Source organism: Chlorocebus sabaeus, chromosome 28 (genome assembly GCF_047675955.1).
Source record: "Chlorocebus sabaeus isolate Y175 chromosome 28, mChlSab1.0.hap1, whole genome shotgun sequence".
NCBI lineage: Eukaryota > Metazoa > Chordata > Mammalia > Primates > Cercopithecidae > Chlorocebus > Chlorocebus sabaeus.
This window is the reverse complement of record NC_132931.1, coordinates 3,903,122-3,930,137: the sequence shown is the minus strand read 5'-3', so window position 1 is coordinate 3,930,137 and position 27,016 is coordinate 3,903,122. Positions and strand designations below refer to the sequence as shown.

Sequence of the window (27,016 nt, the reverse complement as noted above, 5' to 3'; positions counted from 1 at the left end):
ATATATCCCAGAATTTTAAGGGCAGACCTCGTGTTAGACACAGGGTCCTTGTCTCTTCACCTGTGTTAATCAGGTCAAGTGTCCCAGTTCTGGTCCAGTGTAGCCATGGTATGCTGCTAATACAGAGAGCCATATAGCAGTAATTGACACTTGAAGAGGGCATGCGAGCCCTGCCATGTGAACAGCTGACATTTATTAGTGTGCTGTCACTGTTTCCAAGCACTTAAATGTGCAAATTGCTTTAACCCTCAAAAATCAAACCCATGAGTTAGGCAGTATTATTGTCCCCCTCTTGAAGAGGGGAAAACTGGCCCTCAGATGGGTTATTTGCCCTGCCCAGGGTCACTCAGCTGGTGGTGACAGCTGGAAATCGGACTCTGGCGTTTGGCCTGGAGCTTTTCCCCAAATCGATAGACTGCCTGTCCCTGAAAGCTGGGAGACCAGCTAGAGAACAGGGAGACAGGGTGCGACTGGGCCTTGGTCTCCTCTGCTTCATTGATTGCCCCCTTTTATCTCAGGGCCCAGCCGCACCCTGTCACCCCTGCCACTGTGTCATCAGCCCCGTATCCCTCCACAGGAAGGCACTCCGATGTCCTGTTCTGAAGGAAAAGGTGTCATCGTCTCCCTCTTCTTCTCTTCCAGAGCAAGACATCTTGCGACAGGAACTGAACACTCGTTTTTTGGCCTCTCAGAGTGCTGACCGCGGGGCTTCGCTGGGCCCTCCGCCCTACCTGCGGACCGAGTTCCATCAGCACCAGCACCAGCACCAGCACACCCACCAGCACACGCACCAGCACACCTTCACGCCGTTCCCCCACGCCATCCCGCCCACCGCCATCATGCCGACGCCAGCACCTCCCATGGTGCGTACCCCAGGCAGAAATGTGAGGATAAGTAGAGCACGACTCTTTTCTTTATGCAGCACGTGGGACCGGGCTGGGCAGCGGGGCCACCAGAGATCGAATGGGGAGTGACGGCTGTTTGCTGGAGAGAAGGGAATGTGTCCTAGTGCCCTGCCTCAGGCAGCTCTGACTTCAGGGGCCTATAGTAGGAACTTCTTTCTGGGCAGTAGTATCCAGCACTGCCGGTGGAAATGATTCCATCTGCCCTCAAAACAGTCGTGCCCAGTGTTGATGGCTAACTTCTTAAAGGGTTGTTTTGTTTTTTTGAGCATCCCAGGGGACTGTCACCAGACAGAAAATGCACCTGCTTGTGCTTTGCACCAAGTGCTAGCACATACATTCTTGCAGGGTAATGGGGATGAAGAAGAGAAAGGAGAGAGACCTGGGCCAGGAGGCTGGGACTGCGTTGGGTGCCACGTCCACCTGCGCATTTCGATGGCTTCCTTAAACCCACTTTGTTGGAGGTGTTATATTTCTTGTGTTTCCTAAGACAGTCCCTAATCTGGTATTGTGCTCTGTCCGCAAGTGTTCAGGGATCCCTGCAGGGACAGAATTCTCTGCCTTCGGGCAAGAGGAACCACTGGCCATGACATGGTCTTGGTCTTCACTGGGGCCTAGCACATGTCCAGAACCAGTTAGGAATTTCTTTTTTAAAACTGAATAACCATAATTAATAGTGCCATATTAGAATGGTAAATATTCTCAGATAGAGTCCTGTCTAACAGTGAGTATTAGAGTCATTTTTTACTTAATTTTTAGTATTTCAGAAAATACTGGATTTTAAGGTCGTCACTATAGGCATTATGAGAATAAATTGCATGATTTTAAAAGGAGTCCACTTCACCCAAGTTTGCTTCCTCTCCTTCCTCTCCCTCCCCCATCTTATTCAACTTACTTTTTAAAAATATGTTTTTAAAGTTTGTTTTATAAATTTCATTTCAAGGAATATTAGCAATGAGGCCTTGTGACCAGAAATATGTTTTTAATAGCAAATCCTGTATCTCTTTTTTGGATGAACTATACTTCTCAACAATTAGATTTTGAAGATCCTAAGACTTTGAGAAAGGTTTCTGCTGGCCTGTGTGAGCTGTTTCACAAATTAATTTAACCAAGGGTAGTTATGGCATCAATATGATGACATTATTTAGAGGGGACAATAGTATACTCTTTTTCTGTTCAAATGAAAGGCTGTCTGGCCTACCCCAGATCACTTTGTATTTGGGTGTCATACATTTCAGAAGACAGCTGCATGGCAAGACAGTTTTTCTGCCAAAGTAAAGATGAAAATAGGGGGATTTCACTGGGTAAATCAGACCAAATGCTCACCTCTCTCTGATTTATCTGGATAATTGCCTATTCTCTCCTGTTTAGATGTTTGGTTCGTGCGAATCTGTAGAAAGAAAATAGTAGGAAGAAAGGCATCCTAGTATGTGCAGAACCCAAATGTACCACTTGGTTTTTCACTTTATTCTTCCATTTTTGTTGTCTTCTTGTCAGGGAGACTCAGGAGCTCAGAATGGTTTCATATATAATGAGGTTATTGGGTCTGATGACAGCTTAATGACAGGGAAGCTTTGTAGGGCCACCTCCACTGTAGCAGTGAACAAAAATGCAGATTAAGTAACTAGCTTTTGCTTTGATCCCTTTACAGTTTGACAAATACCCTACAAAAGTTGACCCATTCTACCGGCACAGTGTGAGTTTCATTACCATGCTACACATTGAATGTAACTGCTTTGCCATTTTTGTGCTGTTGCCACAGATCAGTCAATGACTAGCAGCCTTCCTTAATCATCTTTGCAAGAGTTCCCATTGCTCCTTGCCACGTTGGATGCTTGCTTTTGTGGTGTTTTGCTTTTGGTAAAGATGCAGTATCATCTTCTGAATCAAAAGATCATAAGCACTCGGAAGGCTTGAAAGCAGAGTTGCTCTTTAGTGGCAGTCAGGCATCTGTCCTGCAAAGTGAGGTGTCTGCAGTGGAGTCAGCAGAGTTCCAGGAGAGTCCGAAATCACAGCATTTCAGTTGTCAGTTGAAATGTCACTAACACAGAAGTCCTGGAATGCAACCTGAATTATGTCCTCTAAATAGAAAGTCCCTTGTCTTTTTGACTCATGACTCTTCAACGAGTAGATTTTCATTTGCTCTAGACTAAATGTAGAACCCTCTTCCACATGGCTGGTATTGTTCTGTTGAGTTTGTTGCAGTGGAAAGTAAAAATATCACTTAATTAAAATAAACTCCCAAAATTGAAATGAGTGATATTTTCTCTTTAAACTCATTCTCCTTTATTAAAAAAAAAAAAACACAAAAACAAACAAACAAAAAAAAAACCTTGTTTTATGCAATTTTAAGAGTACGTTCTGGAACTTCAACTGATAACACCCTAAGTTATATGTTCAGTTAACTTGTAAGACAAGAGCTTATTTTTATTCAAAGACCTTGAATATTTCCATGATATTTTGATGATGGGGTGAATACTGCATCATTTTTATCTGAAAATTTGCAAGTTTCTTTGCCAGTGATTTTTTTTTTTTAAATGAAACCAGAAAAAAGAGAAGGTTAATCATTGCTTGTAGCCATGTTGATTCACCATACTCAACTGTTCTTGCTTAGGTTTGTAGGTAGTGTTATCTTAACCATTTGAGTAGAAGTGCTACTTTAATAGGTCAGCAAAGACTGAATTCATTCATACTCTGAACCAGATAATTAGATACCATGTTAGTCAAGAGTACAGCTGAGAAGTCAAGACTAGTAAATATTAGAAATCAATTGAGAATTATGTACTCTAGGGGCATTCAGAAATAACATAAGATGAAAGACCTCTTTAAAAAGAAGTTAGAAAAGTGTATTTGATGACTCCTCCCCATCCCTCCCAACATGGTCCCCTCCTGTTCTGCTCAGTACTGGGATACAAAAACATATTTCACGGGGACACCCAAAGCCCAGTAGACCTATGGATTTCCTCTTTGGGTCTGGCCCATGGATGGCACCATTATGCCCCTAGTCTATACTTTGCTGATTTAAAGTAAGGACCAGCTAACACAATAATTCATATAGAAAGTTCAACGTGCCCAACAAGTGGCTCAGATTTACTTTCTAGGATCCACTGCGGTGCCTTCTCATATGTATATTCTACAGTCCTAGGCCGAAGATGGAGAATAAGCCTGGAGGCCTGAATTTTTGGAAAGTGTATGTATTATTAGGTACTTCAGGTTTTTAGTCAGGGGGAGGAATGGTCAGCTATATTTATGTTCTAAGAGGTCAGTAATGGAATAAAACAAAAAGAAAGTGGTAAGAACATCCAATTTTTAAATTGTAAACTTAAAGGGAAAATGCCCACCTGGAGGCAGAGTACTAGAGATCTCAGTGTGTTTTACTGTGGCATGTATTTAATTACTCAGCTTTATTCAGTGTATTGTGGGAGAGTTATTTCATATTAGGAGTTATAGTGGATAATATATGAAGTACTCAGTCTCCCCTGATTTGGGGATTAGGACATTATAAGGGGAGTTAAGATGCAATGCACTCAAGTATCTAAAACACAATTTTAGACTTAAAAGTAGTTTTAAATGAGGGCACTTGGCTTGCAATCACTATTTAAGTGGATTTAGTTCAATATCAATTAGTCTGAAAAACTTTGCCGCATCATTGAAGGGAGCAAAATGAAATAAAGACCAACAGAAAAAGGACGTGCTCTGAAAATGGGATTGCAAAATGTGAATTACCAAAAATAACTGACACAAATACTTTACGAAGAAGAGCTTTAATTACTGTTGTAATTTTGACATAATAAACAACCACGAGGGTGGGGCATTATTTAAAATATTTGTATGGTGGCTTGATCACAGTAAATGGAACCAGACCAATAGGACCTCAAAAAGATTAAATTTTTAGAAGGAGGGAAAGATGTGTTTGCATTGCCTTCTCTCTGTATGTCTTTCCTCAATTGTGTCCTTTTATAGACTGTTGATTGAGGAAAATTCATAGTCTTCGTTCAGACTCATTCTGTTACCATCATAGAGTGGACTCCTACGTGAAGGGCTTGGCTTGAGTATCCTCCAAAGAGCTTGTTCATTTAATAGCAGAAACCGTTCAGAAGTGGCCATAAAAATTCAGATTTCATATGTTCATACAGAAGTGCTTTGAGCACCTAAGACTTAAGAGCAAGTGAAAGCTCGATAGTGATATTCCAGACTCGGGTTATTTCTGTGCAACTAGAATCCATCTTCTAGGCCAATTGGCAGCTCCGTTTAAAGTATACATCGAGTCGTTTTATTTTACCCTTTCACACATATTTGTCATTATTTTAGATGAGAGAATTAAATTGTCCTCTGGAACTGCCACTTCTACAACAGCCTAATGAAGCAAGGATTGTGAATATGTTCTCATTTCCTCACACTATTAAAAGTCTAAAAGTACTAATCGAGTTTTAATGGTATAAAATCCTGGCACTCATGAAGACTTCTTTTTCTTCCCTTTTTTTTTTCCTTTTTTCTGCCTTTCCCCCCCCCCCCCCCAATTAACTTGTAATTTTCTGGGCATCTTATTTGGCTCAGAGTCCCTCCTGTTTTTGAAACGCATTAAAAACTCCAATCATTTAGGACTTCTGATTTAACAATTAATAATTAGAAAAGCTCCCTTTCTAATGATGCCCTCACCCAGGACGTCATTTGCTGGCTGATTGATCCTGAACTACTTTTAACTTTTGAAGTGACACATTCATGGCACATCTGTGTGATCATCCCATCATGGCTTCTTGACTAATAGCATCAAACTGAGATTACTTGGCTTGCTCATGTCGATGTCTTTCTATGGGACGGGAATTTGAATATGTCACTTGCCTCCTACTAAAATCTTTTTTCCCCCTCTCCGTCTTTGGCCACAGCTCTTCCATTCCTATCCTCCTGCAGTGTCGGGCATCCCCCCTATGATCCCGCCCACTGGCCCTTTTGGTTCACTACAAGGAGCATTTCAGCCGAAGGTAAGAAACCTCACAGTGAAAACACACAGGCATGTGTCTAAGTGGCTTCCCGCGGCCGGGCGTGCAGGAAGTTCTGCGTCCTCTTGCCTGCGCAGTGACTCATTAATCAGGTCCTAAGTGACCACTGGGATTAGAGTGAGCCTTTTTTTTTTTTTTTTTCCCGAGTCCATCTGGTTTTAAATGGCCATGAAAATTCAATTTTCAAACTGTACTACCCACGTAATCTCAGTTAAGCTAAGATTTCTTGTGCTCTTCAAAATATACATTATATTTATTTTTTTTACTACCAATATCGTGGACATAGCTTCTGGTCAGGAATTCTATGCCGTATCAGACACATGTGTGCCAGGTTGTTCAGATGTATGTAATCAGTAAAGACACAAAGCTGGGTCCTTATTGATTTTAGTAGAAGTGGGGATAAAGGCTTCAGGTATATGTAATTAGTAAAGACAAAGCTGAGTCCTTATTTACTTCAGTAGAAGTGGGGATCAAGGTCCCACAACTAAAATTGTGTCCTATGAATTCTTCTCTCATTCTCCCTCATTTCTCTCGCCAACCCCATCGGCTGCTAACAGGGTCTGCCCGCAGGTGAGGTGGTCGCCTACCATTTTGATCCTCCTTTCTTTCTTCCGCTCTCTCTCTCAGCCATCCCACCCCTGCCATGGTTACACTGGCCAAGGCCAAGACTTTGTCATCAGTTACTAACATCCTAGTGTGAAATTAACCTTTCATCCTTGATAACAGTTAAATTCTATTCCACCTAGTCAGTGATAATGCTGTCCAACGTTGGCTACAGCTGTCTGTAAAGGTCAATATTGAAGAGTCATTCTGGAAACACTATCTTTTTAAATATACTTACAGTTTCTATTTTACTTTCACACAAAAATAAAAAGAGTCATACTTTCGTGTGGTTAACCATTCTCAGACTTGAAGATATTTTGCTGTGTGTCATTGAGTTTTCCTCTTTTGGAATTTCCCCCCATCTCATTTCTAAGGGAAAACACAGTTTTGGGCCAGAGTCTTCCAGAGTGTTGCATTAAAACTAGGGACAGGAAAAGAATTAAAAGGCATTAGAGGTGGGGTCCCCCCCTTCAAAATCACCTGCATTGAATTGCATTGAATTCAGTTCATCTATTGAATTTGCCGCCATTGAATTGCAGCCTATATGCAAGGTTACTGATACACTGGGCTTTTATGATGGCCTCGTTAAACACCTCCTATCTGGAGATAAAATGATGGTGATTTTAAACTCCTTCCCCCAGTCCGCACTTTACTACTTCCTCAGACCTGGGCCTGTCCCCTCTAGGTTGCACCAAATCTCTGGGGCCTCCCCAAGCAGACTGGTAGGTCATTTAATAAATTAGACTATGTCCCTCACTCACAATTATCCAATCACACAGAAAACTACATCTGGGCAAGAAAGTGTCTCTCCTGGTGTTGAAATAGGCCTTTCCAGGCCATCGTCCTGATTGAATATGTAGATTGCAGTTCATTAGTGGAGTTCTTCATATGTATGCAAATCAGGCTGTTAACAACTCCAGCTTAATTGTTAGTTGTACTGCAGCTGATTGCTTTTCTTTCTTTCATTCTTTATTCCCCCCTTCTCCTTGTAGGCAAGCTTCGTGCCTAAACTTGAGCTCTTTTTCCCGACAAGTTTAATATCCTGGCATGGGGGGTGTTCATAGAAGTTCTGATTTCTTCAATAAAATAACTGGTGGTGTCTCCTGAATCCTTTCCCACTAGAAAGCAGTGATTGTGCCCAAAGTAGGCTTTGTATTGTTGCTTATTCAAAAGACAGAAGCTCACAGATAAGGTTAATATTAGTAATATTTGAGAATGTTGGTGGGAATAGGTAAGAGCAAGCAGAATTGCTTTAGAAATCATCGAAGAGCAGATCCGCAAGGTCCCTAAATTAGGTTCTCTTGTCCCATTTCCACCACTGCTAATGAGTAATTACTGAGTGTAATTCCTTGTTATTGTCTACCAGTTAAAACTGAGAGCTTAATGTCTGTACTTTCAGTTATTCTGATGAGAAACACCTGATCCTGCCAATTATAATAATGTTCACTTAAGCATTTCTTGGAATGTTTGGTGATTAAAAAAAAAGAAAAACACCAATGGCAGTCCCTGCCATGGGTTCATTCGGAGGAAGAGGAGTTCCAGGACAGCATTTACGTTTGTTGCTTCTCTTTTTTGGTCCTGTGCTTTTTATTGCAGTGAAATGTTCTGGGGACCTCTCTCTGCTTTTAGATGCCATTGCTGGAGAGAGCAAGCTGTGGTCAGGCCCCCTTGAGAAAGAGCATGTGTGGTCCTTGAGAAAAATGAATCTTGCATTTCAGAAGGAAACAAACAAATGAAGTTTGGCTTCTCTCCTTTAGGAGGAGGGAAGGATCTTGCTTTCGTGTCACCTGTTTTGTGCTTCCTAAGTAAGCTGTGGTCTAATTAATTTGTAGACATCCAACCCTATCGATGTTGCTGCTCGGCCTGGGACAGTCCCACACACTTTACTACAAAAGGACCCGAGGGTACGTGCAAAGTCAGGCTTGGTCTCAGGTAACGCCAGGGGGTGTGTGTTTGCACGGGACGGCCAGCCCAGTGCTCGCATCTTCCGTAGCTCCTTTGAGCGAGCTGCTGTTTCAGCTGTTCTTCCAGTTTGTGGAAGAAAATGCCAATGACTCTTAGAAAACAGTCTCTCCTGCTCACTGCGCGCGTAGGACACAAAGAGACCGACTTGCCAATGGGAGAAAAGAGGAATGAGTTATGGTCTGAGCCCAGAAATTGGACAGTGTCAGCTTGTATAGTTTTTACTTAACCCATCTTCTCTTTCTATGGTCTCCGTAAATTGTCTTACACAAATGAAGTAGCTACAGAAGGTTTTGAATGGAAAAGCACTAAGGTGCTTTTCTTCCTGGAAGTCAGGCTACACATCCCCCCCTTGCCTGGGGTCAGGAAGTTATTGTACTGCACGGCTCTTTGGCCCTCTATTTTTAATGTGCTAGGGATCCTTTTGTACTCTAGAGCTAAATAAAATATCCATTATGCTTTGGTTATGTTGTTTATTCATAATTTATTACCACTGCCTGCTTCCAAAAAAGGAATTTGAAGTTATACGATAGAAATAATCTTGCCTCATTGATTGTTATTTATAGTCATTTTATACGAAATATGAAAACATCTTTAACAATATTGTCTTTTTACCTACATAAGGGCAGTCAGAAATTGATAACCAGAGTTAGATAGAAGTTTAAAATGACTCAACTATGTAAGTATGTCATGATGTGTAGTGAACTTCTGGAAAATGTCTAATAGCTATAAATAATGTAAAGTCATCAATGTAAAGGTATTGGTAAAGACAGCCTAATTCTCCTGGATGGATGGAAAGGACACCTCTCCCCGGATACCAGTTAGTAGACAGCTGTAAAAGCCTGGGGTCTGAAGGCCATTCTGCCTCAGACCTACCCAGTGTGGTTGGAGCTCAAAACAGTGAAACTCCTGGTGTGTGATGTGAGCAAATCACATTGCCAGAGGGCACATTGCTATTGATTAAACTTGTACAGGGGCTTGTCAGCGTAGATGTACCAAGGCTTGTGAAGTGGGGGAGGGGACACTTGGCACTTTTGATAGTGTGAAAATGGGTTAATTATTCTCTAAAAGGACTTCATTTAAAAGTAAAATTCTAACATTTTAATTTCCCCTCCTAATGAAGCACTACAAATTTGTTAATTAGAGCAATTGTTTGAGTGACAGGCATGTAACCAAGTTGTCATTTTCTCTTCACAGTTGACAGATCCTTTCAGACCTATGTTAAGGGTAAGAAAGCTTCTTATAGAACTGTTTTGCAACCTCTATTTGACTCCCTGTGGGTTAAAAATACAAGTCTATTACAAGGAAATAAGCCATAGAAATGTTGGAATAAGACATCGGAATGATGGTGATTGGGTTTTTCAGGTAGTGTGATTGAAAATGGCCTAAATCGTTTTGCTTTGACCGTTGGAGGCCATTGGCTTTTTTCTCTCTACAACAGAGAAAAGTCAACTGAGTCTGATCTCTTCTTAGCAGTTCTGGAAAAAGGTTTGACTAGTTGGAACTTAAGGGGAAAGAAGCTGTAGGCTGAAGTTAGTCTCTCTCGCACTTAGAAAATATGTAGCTGGGTCTGTTTATTTTGGCTGGTGGCTCCCTCTTTCTGTACTAAGTGGCATTGACTTGCCATAGCCGTTTGACCTCCTTTTAAGGTGCAGGAAGGAGATACTATAAGCAGTTGGTTTCTTAACATCTTGCTTAAAGCAAATTGTTCTCGAGGTCTGGAGAGTGGCCAGTGTGATGACCTCTAAATGAATCCTGGTGGTTGGGGGTAAGAAAGACGTGATGAATTGTTGGACAGAAGATGGATGGACAGCAGATTTCTTACTATACATAACTCATTTCTAGGGCATATAATCAGATAATTTGATTTCTCCAGGGGAAAAAGGAGAATTGTGTCATCACTTAGGTGAGGCAGTATATTATTTGTGATTTCAAACTACCCATAATTTCATTGCAAGAGAAAACAACTGACCCAGACTTGCATTTAAGTATATATTTTCGGCAATAACCCCATACTGTAGAAACCAGAAGCTTCTGTTCTTCGCCGATGTAGAATGAGGCTGTGTTTTCTTCTCGTGTATCCAGTAGTTACTGAGCGCGCACCCCGAGCTTATGGGTAGATAACTTAGCAGAAATGAAGTGAAGAGGTGGTCCCTGCCCGCTGACTGGTAGAAGAGAATACACTCACAGTACTCCACTCCTTATAAAGCAAGACATGAAATCATTGGAGAGATAATTGATTCAAATTCAACCCCAGAGGGTGGAGGATGGACTTGAGGTCTGCAGAGGCCTAGAGAATAGGAAGGAAGGAATTCTTCTCTTTGTTTCTTTTCTTTTTTTAAACGTAGGAACAGTGCCCACCAACATGAATGAGTAGTTGACTCTTAGCATTTACGGTAACTGGGCTTCAATCAAAATGCGAATTTCTTTGTACCACTTTGGGGGTTTAAAACAACCACAGTCTTGGGGGCGGTTAGGACAGGTTCTGTACCCTCTCTTATTTTGATTTGACTCACAGACATTCACTAATGAGCTCTTCTAAACAGCTGATTTGCATTATAGCATGGCAGCATTTGTTAAGTAGGGCTTCCCACTCTACCAGGTCTGCCAGCTGGCACCAGAAAAGAAAGAGAAGAGACACAGAGTGGGATTCAGGCTTTTGCCATCTTGTCCTTGCTAACCGGGGAGGTCCTTGTCAATGTGGTTTTCTGAGTAGCAAGCCCACGTGGGGAGAGAGGGGGAGCTGGCTGTGACTCCCTTATGACTGGGCGCTGAAGAGCTGCTGATGGAAAAGCACTTGGAGAGTACAAAGCACTCTTGTTTCATGAAAAAAAGCCTCTGCAGCCAAAATCTGCTGAAAGCTTTGGGGAAATTGAAGGTGGTTTTCTCTGAAATGTCTTCCTCCTAACCACGTTGCTCTTTCTTGTTCCAGAAACCAGGGAAGTGGTGTGCTATGCATGTTCACATCGCCTGGCAGATTTACCACCACCAACAGAAAGTCAAGGTCAGTCCGACCTTCCTGGTATAGGAAGAATGGGATGGGCATGTGAGTGTGTGATGTGCTCGGGAGAACCTGATTAACGAGGCATTTAAAATACATCTTACAGACCCATAGTTAGGAAGGATCAAGCCCCTCTTGGAAAAGCTACTCGGAAGTCTTAACTTTTTTTTTTCCCCCCCTAGAGTCAGGGTCTCATTCTGTTGCCCAGGCTGGAGTACAGGGGGACAGTCATAGCTCACCACAGCCTTGAACTCCTGGGCTCATGTCATCCTCCCACCTCAGTCTCCCAAGCAGCTGGGACTTTAGGCATATACCACCATACTTGGCTAATTTCTTGATTGTTTTTATAGAGATGGGGTGTCTCACTGTGTTGCCCAGGCTGGTCTCAGACTCCCGGCCCCAAGCAATTCTCCCGCCTCAGCCTCCCAAGTAGCTGGGATTACAGTGCAAGCCACAGCAGCCAGCTCAGAAATCTATTAATTAGGGAAACCACCAGTGAAATTACAAAACAAAGCAAACTGATAATGCCCTGGGGTTCCCCTTTTTTATAATTTTGTCATTTTATTGATCCAAAGGGCTTGAATATGAATTAAATGCTAAAATAAAGCTTTTGGAAATAAAATTATAGTGACCAAAAATTAGAATATAGAAAATACTTTGCATCTCGGAAGAGCTACACGGGTTTGGGTTTTTGTAAAAATAGTGACTGCTGCATTCTTTTCATTTTTTGGCTGTGGGAAAACGTTAGAGTTACGTATGCCCTATATGAAGATGATGCCACTGAACCGTCATTGGTCCTGTTGATGGTCAGTGCCGGGGGCTGGAATACAGTCAGGACTTGCAGGAGCCGCGTTCTGGCCAGTTACCTCGCTGTCCAAAGACGGTTTTTCCTTTTCGTCTGTATTTTCATCATAGGGATGAATATATTCCATGCTCTGCTAGAGCCTTTATGACTCAGAAGGGGAGAGACCGAGAACTTCTGCAAGTCCCTGGATACAGCATCAGCGCTTCGCTTAGGGAGCAAAGTAACTGACAAGTCTGTATTTTACAGTCTGGGTATTTACAGGCTATGTTACGATACCCGTAAAAACAGGAGCAAACAAGCAATCAGATAACTCCAATAAGCTTCACTTAATCCATTTCTTCACGAACAAGCTTTTAGTCCTACCAGCATTTGGGAGCTCTCATGAAAGAAATACAGGAGACCAGTAAGCCAGAAGATAGCACTCTTCATCACAGAAGAGAAATGTTTTTAAAAGGGTTATATGATTTTTAAAATAAAACAACCCAAGTTGCAGCCTCCCCAGAGGCTGAGGCAGGAGAACCCCTTGAGCCTGGGAGTTTCGTCCAGCCTGGGCAACATAGCAAGATCCCATTTCTTTAAAAAAAAATGAATAGATAAAAAATAAAACAACCCAGTTAAAAGTTAAGATGCAAACCTCATTCAATGAGGTCATTAAGATAGTTTGCTTTGGTTGTCAGGTACCTGCTCTTTCTTATAACATGCCAGCAGTGAGTTTGGCTCACTTGTACTTATCGTTAGGGGAAGTTTAATTGGAAGTCTTGTGGTCTATCCTAGAAAATGTGTATGCTTTGAAGAGCTAACTAGATTTTGATGATTAGTTCAATTCAGTTTTTGTTCTGGTTGATGTGGTTAGTGGAACGGTAGGTAAAGCACATCTTCCTTGTAACTTCTTTGGTTAAAAGCGATGAGGGATGTCGCACGTGCCACTTTAGCAACTTCTTTCCCATAAAAGTGTCCCCAGTGACTTAAACTTTCATTATCCCAATTCAATTAGAAAGACCTCTTGAACATGAGATAACTTCGTTCATCTTCCCTTTTCAGCAAACTGCTTGTAATCCCCAAGCTCCATTTTGCTTCATGGCCCTAAGTTGTGGTTAATGGAACTGTGCTATGTACCATGCAATATTAGCACTAAATAATTTGGCCACCAAATTAAAGGAGGTCCTCAAAAGAATTGTATAGATTCATAGTGAATTAGAAGCTTGGTTTTGAGGCTTGGCTATGACTTGATAGCGGGACTTTCATTATAGCATTCCCTGTAGATTTGAGCAGAGATTGCATCTTCCCTTTCTCTGTAACATTCCTTTACGCATTCTTTTAGTCGCTTACCCAGTATTTATCGAAAGAGCCTACGCCTGCAAGTTCCTTACTGTGCCGGGCTGGGGGCACGCGTTCTTCCTGGCATCTAGTTGCTTAGAGTTCAGTAATGAGGATCAGTGTGTGTGTAAACAGTGAGGAAAGTGTGTGTGCTCTCTTAATGGGTGGTGTCAGTTCCAGCTGGAGGTGCACGGGTAGCTTTCGCTTTCAGTGGGGGTGATGGATGAGTGGGACGTTGCCTTCAGCAGTAAGGGAATAGCAGACTTCCCTGTCTCAGACCCTCACGCCATGTTCTGTCAATATAGATGCCCCCTGATGGGGCTTTGCTGTTGTACAACCGGGCAAGGATCCCTCAGGACATGAGACAGATTGAGCTGAGGCTAGAATGGGGCTAAAGGGGCTGAAAACCCAGGAGACTGGATGGGAAAGAGTTCATAGTGAGGGAAAGTGAAGGTCATAGCAAGGGAACGTCAACTGGAAGCTTCAAGTCCCAGGACCCCAGGCCTTGGGAGCAGTGCTTATCCAAGGAGGTATGAAGCCAGTTCAAAGAGAAAGCTGTCAAGAAACAAGGAGGTGGGGCAGCTTTGAAACCATGCTGATGTGAGGGCCTCCAGCCTAGAGAATGATGCCAGGGGAAGATTGAGATGAAGATTATGAACCCATTTCTGCTGCCTAAGAGGATGGTAGGCAGAAAGATTAGCCTGAGGATGCATAAAGAAGAGGAAACAGAGTGATTTCTGTCCATGATAAGGACTTCACACAAGAGTCTTTTTTTTTTTTTTTTTTTTTTTTTTGGAGACAGCCTCCGTCACAGCAACCTCTGCCTCCCAGGTTCAAGCAATTCTCGTGTCTCAGCCTCCCCAGTAGCTGGGACTGCAGGCACGCACCACCAGGCCCAGCTGATTTTTTGTATTTTAGTAGAGACAGGGTTTCACCATGTTGCCCAGGCTGCTCTTCAACTCCTGAGCTCAGGCAGTCAGCCCGCCTTGGCCTCCCAAAGTGCTGGGATTATGGTTTACTTGTCTGGACGGATCCCCCACCTTCCTCAGGTAATTACAGGTAGAAGGAAGAGATAGGGCCTCTATTAGTTAAATTAATACTCCTACTTTTTCTTTTTTTATTATATGCCAATGATCATTTGGAAGCTTATAGACATGCAAATATTTCTGCATAACTTTCAGTTACTAATGAACTGTGATCTATTAGAGTATGGCAAAGAGTCATTAAACAATTAATTTATACAGCAGATTATTCATGCAGAATTCCTAATAAAATGAGCTTTAAGACACCATTATTTTAAATCTTACTAAAATGGGCCTTTACAGCAAAACACTGAACTACTTTGGGAGTGGTGGCAGTCTCCATAAATAGGATATAGTTTTATTTCTCAAGCCATTAACCTTAAAGACCAAACATAGCTGGGTGCGGTGGCTCACACCTGTAATCCTAGCACTTTGGGAGACCAAGGTGGGCGGATCACTTGAGGTCAGGAGTTTGAGACCACTCTGGCCATCATGGTGAAACCCCATATCCACAAAAACTACAAAAATTAACTGGGTGTGCTGGGAGGCACCTGTAATCCCAGCTACTTGGGAAGCTGAGACAGGAGAATCGTTTGAACCTGGGAGGCAGAGGTTGCAGTGAGCCGAGATCACACCAGTGCACTCCAGCCTGGGTGGCAGAGTGAGGGAGACTCCGTCAAAAAAAACCCAAAAAAAACCCAGACCAAACACTAGTGTTGTCACTAGACATTTCTGGTATAACAGGCACTACCGGCCTGCAGATCTGACATTTGAGGATGAAATGGTTTTTGGGTAGCTGCTTTCTCTCACAGTGTTTGTAAACTTGAACCCCGAGTGCACCGTTCACAGTCTCCAGCTCCAGCTCTTCACTAACACCTTTCTTCCTTGCTGTTGGCCTCGGGACCCTTACTGTCCCCCTTGCTGTGTAGAAACAGATGCAGTCAGACCCACATAAGCTGGACTTCGGGCTGAAACCTGAGTTCCTGAGCCGCCCTCCAGGCCCCAGTCTCTTTGGAGCCATCCACCACCCCCATGACCTGGCACGGCCTTCAACTTTGTTCTCTGCCGCTGGTGAGTGTGGGTCTGGGTGGGGGAGCAGAGCTGAGAAATGTGGTTCTCAGGTAACTAAATAAATGAGGTTTGGGCTCTGAGCCGCCGCTCAATCACCACCTTCAAAAATACAATTTATGCCAGCTTGCAAGGCAACATCGCAGCACATCCAGCGGGTTGGGAATCTTCATTGATACACTCTTTCATTAAAGGAGGAAGCAGAGATCATCTTTCCCTTCCAGGGATTCACATCGCTTCGGTTCATTATTTGCTTCTATATTAAACCGGTGTAACTCACAAGCATGTCAATTGCTATTGAGAAAGATCAGAAGGCTTGCAAGGGCAGATGGGAAGGAAACAATGCCAGGAATTATAGAAGGATGCGGTCGCCCTTAATATGGTGCCCACAGAGCACTGTAATGTTGCACCAGGATGCTCAGTCATGCTGTGTTTTAAAGTCCTGAGGATAAAGAAAGACGATTAAGGCAGTTGCCAGGAGTGTGGTCTGTGATAAGGGAGGGTGGACCACTCAGTTGCTGGTTTTCTCTGCTACAAAACGTAATACTATTGCCTGGTTGGTTAAAGCGATGGAAGAAATTTAGGAAACGGCATAAACACCCAAGTGACCTGTTCATCAGATCTGTAATTCATTTAACCCCTGAGAATACACACTGTCAAGCGTGCGTGTGGAAGGGGTGAGGTAGAGAGTGACGATTATGCTCATTCCTGCTCCAGGTACAAACAAAAGGCAGCGGCTGTAAGGACTGTGTGGTGGATGAGAACAGCCCTCTTGGTATCAAGGGTTTCTTGTCATTCTGTCTTCTTTAAAGCTTTTTTAAGTGTAATTTCTGGCACATTGAACTCATTCTGCTAATAACTTCATAGCCACTGTGCTAAGTAGAATTTATTCTTCTGGTCGTAAGCGGTCAAGGGGCTCCCCATTTCTGATCCTTACGGGACAAGTCCCTCAGCCATCCTGCCAGCTGCCACCCCAGGCTTTTATCCAAGACTCACTGTGGGTGGACCTCTGGCTCTTCGGTGCAGGAAGAGAGAAGCACCCACACTGCAAGAAATCATCATTATAATAGGCCTTGCTACCAAAGCAAGTGAATCCCCCTGGAGGGTAGATGGAATTTGCTAAGGTCTCAGGTTTTTCTCTGTCAGTGCTGTCTAGGGACATATTTGAAGGCTCTGTTACCATGGCACCTAGGCTCTGAGACAGGGCTACATTCAGAGCGATTTTTGGAGAGAAATAGATTTCTCTCTGGCTTCCATTTGAGCCAAGTGGATGAATTGGCTTCTTTTGCTTCAGTAATTCTGAAACTGCAAGGCACCCCTGGGGGCCCTGGGCTCAGCAAAGCTCTGGTCTTCATTGAAGCATTAATTAGCTTGCGCTACACAGACAGTATGTGGCCAAAATTTTATTTAGCCGACAACACTGCTAATGCCTGATGAATATCCTGGAATATGTTCACTTTGTGGAGGCGGGGTATCATTCTTACACTTCCCAGGTGGAAAATAAGCCAGCATGCAGGACTGGATAGATAACCCCTCAGGTGTTTTCCAATTCTGAGCTACCGGGACCGGGATGATGTTCCTTCTGTGCTGTGTGGCTTCCTCTCCAAACCCAGGCCACAAGACTTTTGCAGCCCAGGAAACAGCAGTCCAAAACATAAATTGAGTTAACAGAGTGCAGACAGCAATGACCCCTACGTTTAATCCATCTTCCTAAAGGAATTTATATTTGTTTATAGGAACTTAGACAAAATGCAAAGGATTATGGAACAGTTATTCCTAAATTCTTTATCCAGGCCCTGTTTATACTTTCATTCTAGAATGTAACCTTCTTTAGCATAAGCAGTATGGGATTCTGCCCAAAATGGTTATTTGGTGAACCTTGTAACTGATGTGTATAACTTGTACATACTTAAGAAATCCAGCCATTTTCATCTTGCTTTTGGGTGCTAATCCCATGATTATAAACTAGAGACTTCTTCAGATGACCTTGGCAAATCTCTCATCTAGGACAAAGCCTGCCTTCCAGGGAGCTAGCCTCCTTAGCTAGTAAGTGGCCTCATAGTAACAAGCCCATTTGGCACCCTAAGCCTTTAGAAATGTCCTTCCCTAATTCACATTTGCACACTCTCTTTCTCTCTCTCCTTCCTTCCTTTCCCGGCTTCCTTCAAGAACAGGAATAGAGGCATCTTCAAGAAATACACATTAGGCAAAATACAGAGTAGAGGAGGAAATGTGGATCAAGAGAAAACTGAAGGAAACCACTAAATTAGACCTGAGCTCCTGGGCAGGCAAAGCAAAAACCTGTGAGTCAGTTATAAGATTTTTAGTGCCCCAAAACAGAAGAATCAACTGGCTTTTCCTGGCATTGAAAGTTGAGAGACATCAGAGGACTTCATCTCCTAAAACCTAATGTAACTCACAACAATGAGTTTTATAGAGTTGGGCCTTATAGTATCCTTCGAAGTGGCTGCATGCGAACATATTCTTCAGGAGAAGGGATTCTGCAAGGCCCTGGAGCAGCGCAGCCGAGAACCACGGCTTCAGGACCACCCCTCCTGAGCCAGGGATGATAACGGGCTGGGTGTCTGGAACAGTGTTTCTCAAAGTGAAAACTTGGTCCTCCGAGATACTCACTCTATGAGGAAAGGATTCCGTGACGAAACGTTCCCCTCTTAGAGAATGAAGGAGCCTATAAGCTTATTAACGGCTCTAAGAAGTCCTTCAGTAAAGAAACTTGGCTTAGCTCTTTTTAATCCAGTATTTCTCCAAATTTACTTGGTTATGAAACCTCCCCTCCTCCCATGACCCAGGGGAGTTATTGCTGTCTTTGTAATACTGTGTGTCATCGGCTTTAAAAAGAAATACCTCTTTTTGGTGGTGGCCAGCCATGCTGGGAAAGTGAAAAAGGGATGACTGATTTTCTGCTTCCAAAAAAAACAACATTTTCTTTTACCCCGTGTCTTGCCTGCAGGGGCCTGGGTGGACTTTAGCCATGACCTCCCTTGAACATTTTTTCTTATGGGGCCCTTAAGCAAGTAGAAGCCGGTTGCATCTTCGAAGTTGGCTTTTTGTAAACTCTGGTTTTGTTACGTTTGACTTAACAGGTGCTGCACACCCAACTGGGACCCCTTTTGGGCCACCTCCTCATCACAGCAACTTCCTCAACCCTGCTGCCCACCTAGGTGAGTCGCCCAAAATCATGGGAACTGAGGTGTGTGCTTCAGGCAACCCTGCTGTGTTTGCCATGCTTCTGCTGCACCTCCAGGCAAACTGGTGGGAGTCCCAGATACCCTGCTTACCACTTCGGCAGGAGATGGTACTCTCTCAGGGGTTTCAATACATGCCATCCAGCTTCCAGATTTCATCTCACACCACATTCTTTGGGTAGTAGAGCTGTGCTCAGCAGTGGCTCTGCCTGAGCTTACCATGGTGCAGTGGGTGAGAGCCATCCCTTGGTATGTCAGGGAATCCCAGTTTACAACAGCCTGTTCCTGCCCATTGGAAGAAGATGGTGAGCTCTTGCCTCGTAGCGAAGGTCACCTCTAGGAAGCGGAAAGAAACACAAGCTGATGTTATGGAGAGGTGCTATTCCACATGTCACTGCCCCGATGAATGAGTCTCTTCCTAGTGAAGGTGCATGCTTTGTGTGGCCTTTGCATATTCGATCCCATCTGCAAAGTGTACAGGCAGATGCAGGCATTGCCTTGCACAACATCAGGGCATATCATTGGCGTGCCTTCAGAGTTTCATCATGGATTCGGATGCCACCTCCTTTCTGTTCTGTTAGAACCTGCAGAGCGCACTCCTGGCAGAGGCGAGACTGGGCAGGAAGGCAAGTTGTACACCCTGGCTTGAGTAGTGTCCCCGCGGAGCAAAGGAAGAGTAATGCAAAATGCACAGTTGTGGAATTAGAGCCCTCAGAAAGATTTTGCTAACCCAGTGCCTAAATCCAAGTGTAATGAAAACCTTTTATACCATCCGGTAGGAGAAGTGGGACAGGCCAGGTGGGGGTGTAGAGAGGGCAGGGATCCCACATCGCCCTGCTCCCAGGAAGTTCTGGGTTCCTCTCTCAACAGAGCCCCTGACCATTTCCTTCTTCCCCATCTTGTTTGCAGAGCCTTTTAATCGGCCGTCTACATTCACAGGCCTAGCAGCCGTTGGTGGCAATGCCTTCGGGGGACTTGGAAATCCTTCCGTTAGTGAGTACCTCTAACTTTTAAAAATCTGCCTTGGACTTTTTATCTCCTGTGATCCGCATATGGCTCAAGACCTTTCCAGAGAAAAGGAAAACTATGGTCTGGGGGGGACCAGTGTAGGTTATATCACTGCAAAAGCAGGCCTTCACAGTGGGGTGAGGTGGAAGCGTGCAGAGCCACCGCTGTGAGGGCGGCCCCCTGTGGCTCTCCATTTCTGAGGGGCAAGAACGGCTGTGTCATTGATGACCACAGAGAGTTTACTCAAGTTCAGAGTTTCATCCACATCCCATCTCTGCTCTCCAATATTTTGGCTGCAACTCACATTAGAAATGAAAGCAGTAGTTACATTTCATCTTGCCCGTAGCATTCATGGAATTGAAAAAAGCACAATGAAAAATAGCAGTAAGACAGCACCAGGCTTGGGATAATCAAGGTTTGGCAACATTTTATTCTCCATCATCTAGGAGGACTTTGCAGTTTTCTACTATTAAAAAAGCCCATCTCGATTAGGAGAAGAATTACAACCCCATCTCACGTTCTAAACATTAGTATTTAGTCGCTGGATATGCAAATTATTTTCTTTCATGCCACATACCATATATTCCGGGTACAGGAAGAGCTAAACCATGTCTCTAAGCATACCGTCACAGGTTGATCTTTATTTAAAATACATCAAGGAGACCGGTGTGTCTGTTGAGGGCAAGGTCCTATCTGGTCTCTGGTGACACTTGAGAGGGCCGCGGTGGGTAGAGGAGACGGTGACTTCTACTCTGAATTAATTTAGAGTTACTAATCCAAATCCCACCATCATAACACACCCTCTGCATGCCTGGAACTTATGCATGCACCAGATACGTTGAATTAGGTTATCTCAATACCCATTTGGTCCCTTTTCCTTTTTAATTTCCCCTGCCCCCACCTTTGCTTTTGGTTTTAAAAAGAAAAAGAAAGCTGTGAGCTACCTCTCCAGTGTAGGACAAGACTTCCTCTAATGAATTTGTTAATCTCCTTTCCTTTTCCAGCTCCCAATAATATGTATTCATTTTAACTCTGAATGCTGTTAAAAGTTTTTTGGTAAGTACCTTCATTACAGCAGATTATATAATTTCTCTTAAACCTTTTTGTTCTCCACTTCACCATTTCAGCACCCAACTCAATGTTCGGCCACAAGGATGGCCCCAGTGTGCAGAACTTTAGCAACCCTCACGAACCCTGGAACCGGCTGCACCGAACGCCTCCGTCGTTCCCGACCCCTCCGCCCTGGCTGAAGCCAGGGGAGCTGGAGCGCAGCGCGTCCGCTGCAGCTCATGACAGAGATAGAGATGTAGATAAACGAGACTCATCTGTTAGTAAAGATGACAAAGAAAGGTACGGAAAGAAACCGCTCTCGAGTCCCCACGGGGGAGCCTGCTCTGTGCCAAGTACCAGTGGAACCGGCCGCCCACCCTCCCTGTCCCAGCCTCGTGCTTTAGCCACCCCGGTATCCTCAGCTCATCCCCACAGCCAGTGCCCGCAGCCCCTCGCAGTCCCCATGGCCCGTAGCATATGGTGACAGTAGGAGATAGCAGAGCTAGCAACAGATTCCTGTCTCAGTCGCAGTTACACATCAGCACGTCCTAAGACCCCGTTAGCGTGTCCAAACAGAAGTCTTTCTCTAGAAGACAGGGAGTTGGAGCTTTGGGCCAGACACACACAGCATGAATCAATTCCATATTTGCTTTCAAGTCCGTGCAGTCCATTAAACCATCCATAGGTTTTTCTCGCTCTTTTCTTCTTTTTGTTTTCTTTTAGAAAGCCATGTTTGCATTGCCTCATCATATTTTTCTCAAATTTTGTTCAAACTCAAAGCCTGGGGCTCACAGATGACTAATACGATTTTACTCACCTAGATGTAGAGAAACGTCGACAAGCAGTTTTGGTTTGGTTTTGGTTTCACTCGTGGATAATTTTGTTAACAGTTGTCTCTGCACTTGGTAACCCATGCCTAGAAAAAAAGGTAGTGTTAAAGAGGGAGGGTCTTGCAGTATTTTTTTCCAAAGAATATCATACGCATTCTTGACAAAATGTCTCCTTTTTTCTTTCTTTAGGCTATTTTCAGTTTAAATGAACTGATAAGGAATGCACAAATATGCCTGACAGAAAATACCTAATCCCAATTTCCTTGCAGTACTTAAGATTCAAATTTGATCCAAATCTTTAATGTTTCTTTTCTTTGTATACCGTGTATGTATGTGTGTGTGTGTATATCCTAGTAATTTCAAAGAATTCAGCTTTGCAGGCTCTGAATGCGGCAGATTAGTAGATACTCATCAGAGGCCATTATGCTGACTGATAAAAGAAAAAGACAAATTTTCCTTCAAGGCAGTATGATAACAATCTCTTAACCACTGGGAGGAACGTTTCTGACATTCAGTTCTGAGCTGTGAACTGCCGAAATGAGGCACGCCTAGCAACCTAATGTGGCTGACCCTAGGCCGCCAGCTCTCCGTACACAGCCTGTCACTAGGTGCAATGCAGCATGTGGCCACCAGCCCTTTGCGTGTTTCTCTGGATGGCGTCAAAATGGCCTCTTGGATTAAAGTCAGGAAGCTTAATAAATAAAATGTACTCTTCTTCCATACTTCCCTTAAAAGTTACTCTTCTTCTCTGCATGTGGGCAGGAAACAGCCCTTATACGGGAGCCTTCTGAATTCTCTCACTGTGGTCCTCTGATCCTTGCACACCAGCACCAAGCCAGCGTGGCAGGCTGCCGCTCTCCTCAACTTTGCCGTATCTGTCTTGGCGCCATCTGTAAGATTTGCCTGGTCTTAGTTTTAACTCAAGTTTTACCTCATTGTCTTTCTATTTGTTTTTGCATTTTCTGCCCAATACTCTTGAGCCCCATCCAAGACAGGTCTCTAAACTTCTTGTCTGGCATTTTCACTCACAGCTGCTCTCTAAAATTGTTTTCAATGTCCTCACGAGGTTTTGTGTTTAGGGACATGCTTTTCCTACTGCCTTCCCTCCGTCTTCTCATCAGACTTTGGCTTTCTTATCCCATCTGGTGCACAAGTGCTCTTTGCAACCCAAAAGTCCTCCAGCTGTGGCTTCCTTTTGAGCCTCTCTCACATGCTGTGTCTTGGAGATGGCTCCATATCCACGTTCTTTGCTCTGAAACTGGTCACTTGTCCTTGTAAGGAGCAAGAGACTTCTGTGACACTGACGTTGAACCCTTCCTTCCACTGGCTCTGTGTTGCAAAGTTGGAAGAAAAGTGATACTTGGCGGGCGTTGGGCTCTTAAAACGTGATTCTTAACACTAGACAATCCCGAGCGTCCAGACAGTGGGGCTGGATTGCCGCATCACTGCCTTATTGACCGCATGCAGCCATCTTGGCTTCCTGGAAGCTCTTCTGTGCTCTTGGTTGAGGCTCTTACATGCAGAGAGATTCTTGCTCCCGGCAGACTTCCCCTCACCCTCATCCCTGGTCCGTCTCCCCCATTCAGCTTCCTCTAAAATCTAGGTAAGTAGGATGAGGGTGGCTGGCTCTGCCCTGCCCAGGGCATGGCCGCTGCCTTGGTGACCATGGGAAGCAGCCCCCAGCCTGTCCTCTTCACACCACCATTTCACCCGCAGCCCCTGGCCCGGCCGACTCGCCGGTTTCATTTCATCTGCGTCCTTGTCTTCCCCTCTCTCCCCCAGGGAAAGCGTCGAGAAGAGACACTCCAGCCACCCTTCACCAGCACCTATCCTCCCGGTGAATGCCCTGGGACATACCCGCAGCTCCACTGACCAGATCCGGGCTCATCTGAACACTGAGGCTCGGGAGAAGGACAAACCCAAAGAGAGGGAGAGAGACCACTCGGAATCCCGCAAGGACCTGGCCGCCGACGAGCACAAGGCGAAAGAGGGCCACCTGCCCGAGAAGGACGGGCACGGCCACGAGGGGCGCGCCGCGGGCGAAGAGGCCAAGCAGCTGGCCCGGGTGCCGTCTCCCTACGTGCGGACCCCGGTGGTGGAGAGTGCCAGGCCCAACAGCACCTCGAGCCGGGAGGCCGAGCCGCGCAAGGGTGAGCCGGCCTACGAGAACCCCAAGAAGAGCTCCGAGGTCAAGGTGAAGGAGGAGCGGAAGGAAGACCACGACCTGCCTCCAGAGGCCCCGCAGACCCACCGGGCCTCAGAGCCGCCGCCTCCCAACTCCTCGTCCAGCGTGCACCCGGGGCCCCTGGCCTCGATGCCCATGACGGTGGGGGTGACGGGCATTCACCCTATGAACAGCATCAGCAGCCTGGACAGGACTCGCATGATGACCCCCTTCATGGGCATCAGCCCCCTCCCGGGCGGAGAGCGCTTCCCGTACCCTTCTTTCCACTGGGACCCCATCCGAGACCCCTTGAGGGATCCTTACCGAGAACTTGACATTCACCGGAGAGACCCGCTGGGCAGGGACTTTCTGCTAAGGAACGACCCGCTCCACCGGCTCTCGACTCCCCGGCTGTACGAAGCCGACCGCTCCTTCAGGGACCGGGAGCCTCACGACTACAGCCACCACCACCACCACCACCACCACCCACTGTCTGTGGACCCTCGGCGGGAGCACGAGCGGGGAGGTCACCTGGACGAGCGGGAGCGCTTGCACATGCTCAGAGAAGACTACGAGCACACGCGGCTCCACTCCGTGCACCCCGCCTCCCTCGACGGACACCTCCCCCACCCCAGCCTCATCACCCCGGGACTCCCCAGCATGCACTATCCCCGCATCAGCCCCACCGCGGGCCACCAGAACGGACTCCTCAACAAGACCCCTCCGACAGCAGCGCTGAGCGCACCTCCCCCGCTCATCTCCACGCTGGGGGGCCGCCCGGTCTCTCCCAGAAGGACGACTCCTCTGTCCGCAGAGATAAGGGAGAGGCCCCCTTCCCACACGCTGAAGGATATCGAGGCCCGATAAGCCGAGAACAGGAGCACGAATGAGGAAGAAGCAGCCCTAGGCAGACACCAGGCCAGACTTGAGAGACAGAACTCCTGCACGGCTCACATAGACTGCGGGGGCGGGGAAGCCCCACCTCTTCCCCTTGTAAAAAATGTATAGACTCTGCACATTTTGAAATGTTTTGTATATTATATGTTGAGATTTTTCAGATCTTTTAGCCCAGTCATATGTTCTCACGTCTCCTACTTTTTCTTTCTCGTATAAAACTTTTTGATTTGAACCAAAACAGTGAAGATGACAACACACACCAATTGGATGGTAATTTTGGGGGGGCGGGGGGGAGAAGTCCACGCCATCCATCATGCAGAATTCTTTCAGATGAGGTGGGAAGACAGACAGTGTACATAGTTATGTAAAAAGAGATTGCTTCATGAGCTAATGGTTCATATATGCAAAAGGGTAAGATGAAAGCTTTACTTTGTACAAATGTAAATAGATAAAGATTAAGTAACATAATACATTAATACTTCTTACAATGTGCTACTTGCAAACTTACTTAATATCAGTGAACACAGTCGGCTAAGGCTGTGTTCCCATATATTGTTATAGACAGCTAAACCCTTCAACTATGCAATGAATGTTCGGGCTTTTCACAAAAGCTCGCCTAACTCAAAGGAGCCTTTTCAAATCCATTTACAACATACTTAAGGTCATATTTTCCCTGAACAAGCGCTTACGTGATATGACTCTGTTTTCCTTGCTTGTTTTTTTTCAAACGGAGAAACATCCTATTTTGCAAATTGGACCCCAGGCTGGAACTTAGCATCTGAAGTTGCCGCTTGTGGGCTCTGGGGAAAAGTGCAGCCCCAGAGAGGTAACTGAGGACATGAGCAACCGGTGCCAGGGAGGGTGGGATTCGCCAGATGCCAAAATCAGGGGACGGGTGGTGGTGTCTGTCAGACACACACAGGTCGCCAGTGACTTCACACACACCTCATGTGAGAACCATGCCTTTTTTAGTGTGTCCTATTTCATACCTGTACACACTTCCTCGTTTTGTAATGAGATTTACTTACACCCAAACAGATCCTGAAAGAAAGCTTCAAGTTTTCTCAGATGATGGATATGTTTTCACTGTATTCAATAACTGACCGATGTAAGGTGCACGTTTCCTGATGTGACGCACTGTATTCCAGCTGGTGATCAAGTCTGGGAATAGCCGTAACAGGTCAACCTTGTGGAGCCATCGCGAGTTAGAGGGTGAAAGATGGCAGAAAAAAAGTCTTGTGTGTGAGTGTGTTTTTTGAGTTTGCATCAATCTTAATGTCTCTTCATAATACTTTTATAATACATTAAGCCTCTTGTCTACATATTTGGAGAGAATATGACTTTACTAGCAGAGAAATACAATATATCTTGTCTACTGGACTGTAAAATATATGTATGAAATAAAATTAGTTCCATTTGGTCTTCTAGTATATTAAAGTGCTATCTGACGTTGTTATCCTGTTTTTGCAAAAAAAAAAAAAGTTAACTACAGACCATTGTTTCTAATAAGCAGAGAGATCTATTTTAGTAGTAAACTGAAGGTTTAGTTGTGAGCTTCAGATTTTGTGAACTCCAGATGTTGTGCGGTGTTTTTTTTTTTTTGTTATTTTGTTTTTTTGTTTTTTTTTTTTTTTAAAGACAACAACTAAAAAAAAAAAAAAATCCAAGGAATATGTACACTGGAACTGTAGTGGTAGCTTTCAGTATTGTAAAGAGATTGTTCTATACGGACCTTTTTGCTGTTTATCCTGTATGTAATAAAGTCCTTTCTAGATCCTATGTGAAAAGAAAAGTGAAGCAACTGAATCTTCAGCATGTTCTCATCGGCGGAGCCTTCTTGTGTAATGTAAACTGTGCCATGTTATTAAAAAATGTGAACTAAGCTTCCAACTGCTTGTTTGTGTGAGGTGACCCTCATTACCTTAGGGAAGAAGCCATCCCTGTACAAGACCGGGCTCGTGAAAAGAAATACCTCGAACCCAGCCTGCGTGAGAACAGAAGGCTCACCTGCCGTGGCTGACCACCCTACCCAACTCGGTTAGTGTCTCACCAATTCATGACTGTAAACATTTGCACCCCACACCGTTGCTTGTGGTTGGTGGTTTTTGTTTTTTGTTTGTTTGTTTTTCCGGGGGGGTGTTCTGTTCATTTTTTGTATGTCCAAAATGCTGTAAAAGTCAG

The 27,016-nt window shown here is 44.7% G+C and overlaps 1 protein-coding gene across 5 annotated transcripts in view; it reads left to right on the top strand.

Annotated features, from left to right (window-relative positions):
• The window catches only part of AUTS2 (activator of transcription and developmental regulator AUTS2), a 1,206,381-nt gene extending 1,180,670 nt beyond the window's left edge, over window positions 1-25,711 (top strand). For 3 of the 5 annotated variants that reach the window (XM_073012671.1, XM_073012670.1, XM_073012675.1), the window contains 11 exons: window positions 643-884; window positions 2,554-2,598; window positions 5,789-5,884; window positions 8,338-8,409; window positions 9,665-9,694; window positions 11,400-11,471; window positions 15,542-15,683; window positions 18,785-18,862; window positions 19,796-19,879; window positions 21,022-21,244; window positions 23,557-25,711. In XM_073012671.1, the coding sequence (XP_072868772.1) occupies window positions 643-884; window positions 2,554-2,598; window positions 5,789-5,884; window positions 8,338-8,409; window positions 9,665-9,694; window positions 11,400-11,471; window positions 15,542-15,683; window positions 18,785-18,862; window positions 19,796-19,879; window positions 21,022-21,244; window positions 23,557-24,805 (2,333 nt within the window). In that variant the 3' untranslated portion in view covers window positions 24,806-25,711. The remainder of the gene's footprint in view (window positions 1-642; window positions 885-2,553; window positions 2,599-5,788; window positions 5,885-8,337; window positions 8,410-9,664; window positions 9,695-11,399; window positions 11,472-15,541; window positions 15,684-18,784; window positions 18,863-19,795; window positions 19,880-21,021; window positions 21,245-23,556) is intronic. The other 2 variants (XM_073012672.1, XM_073012673.1) reach the window with 2 other exon arrangements.
• Window positions 25,712-27,016: the final 1,305 nt, after the last annotated feature.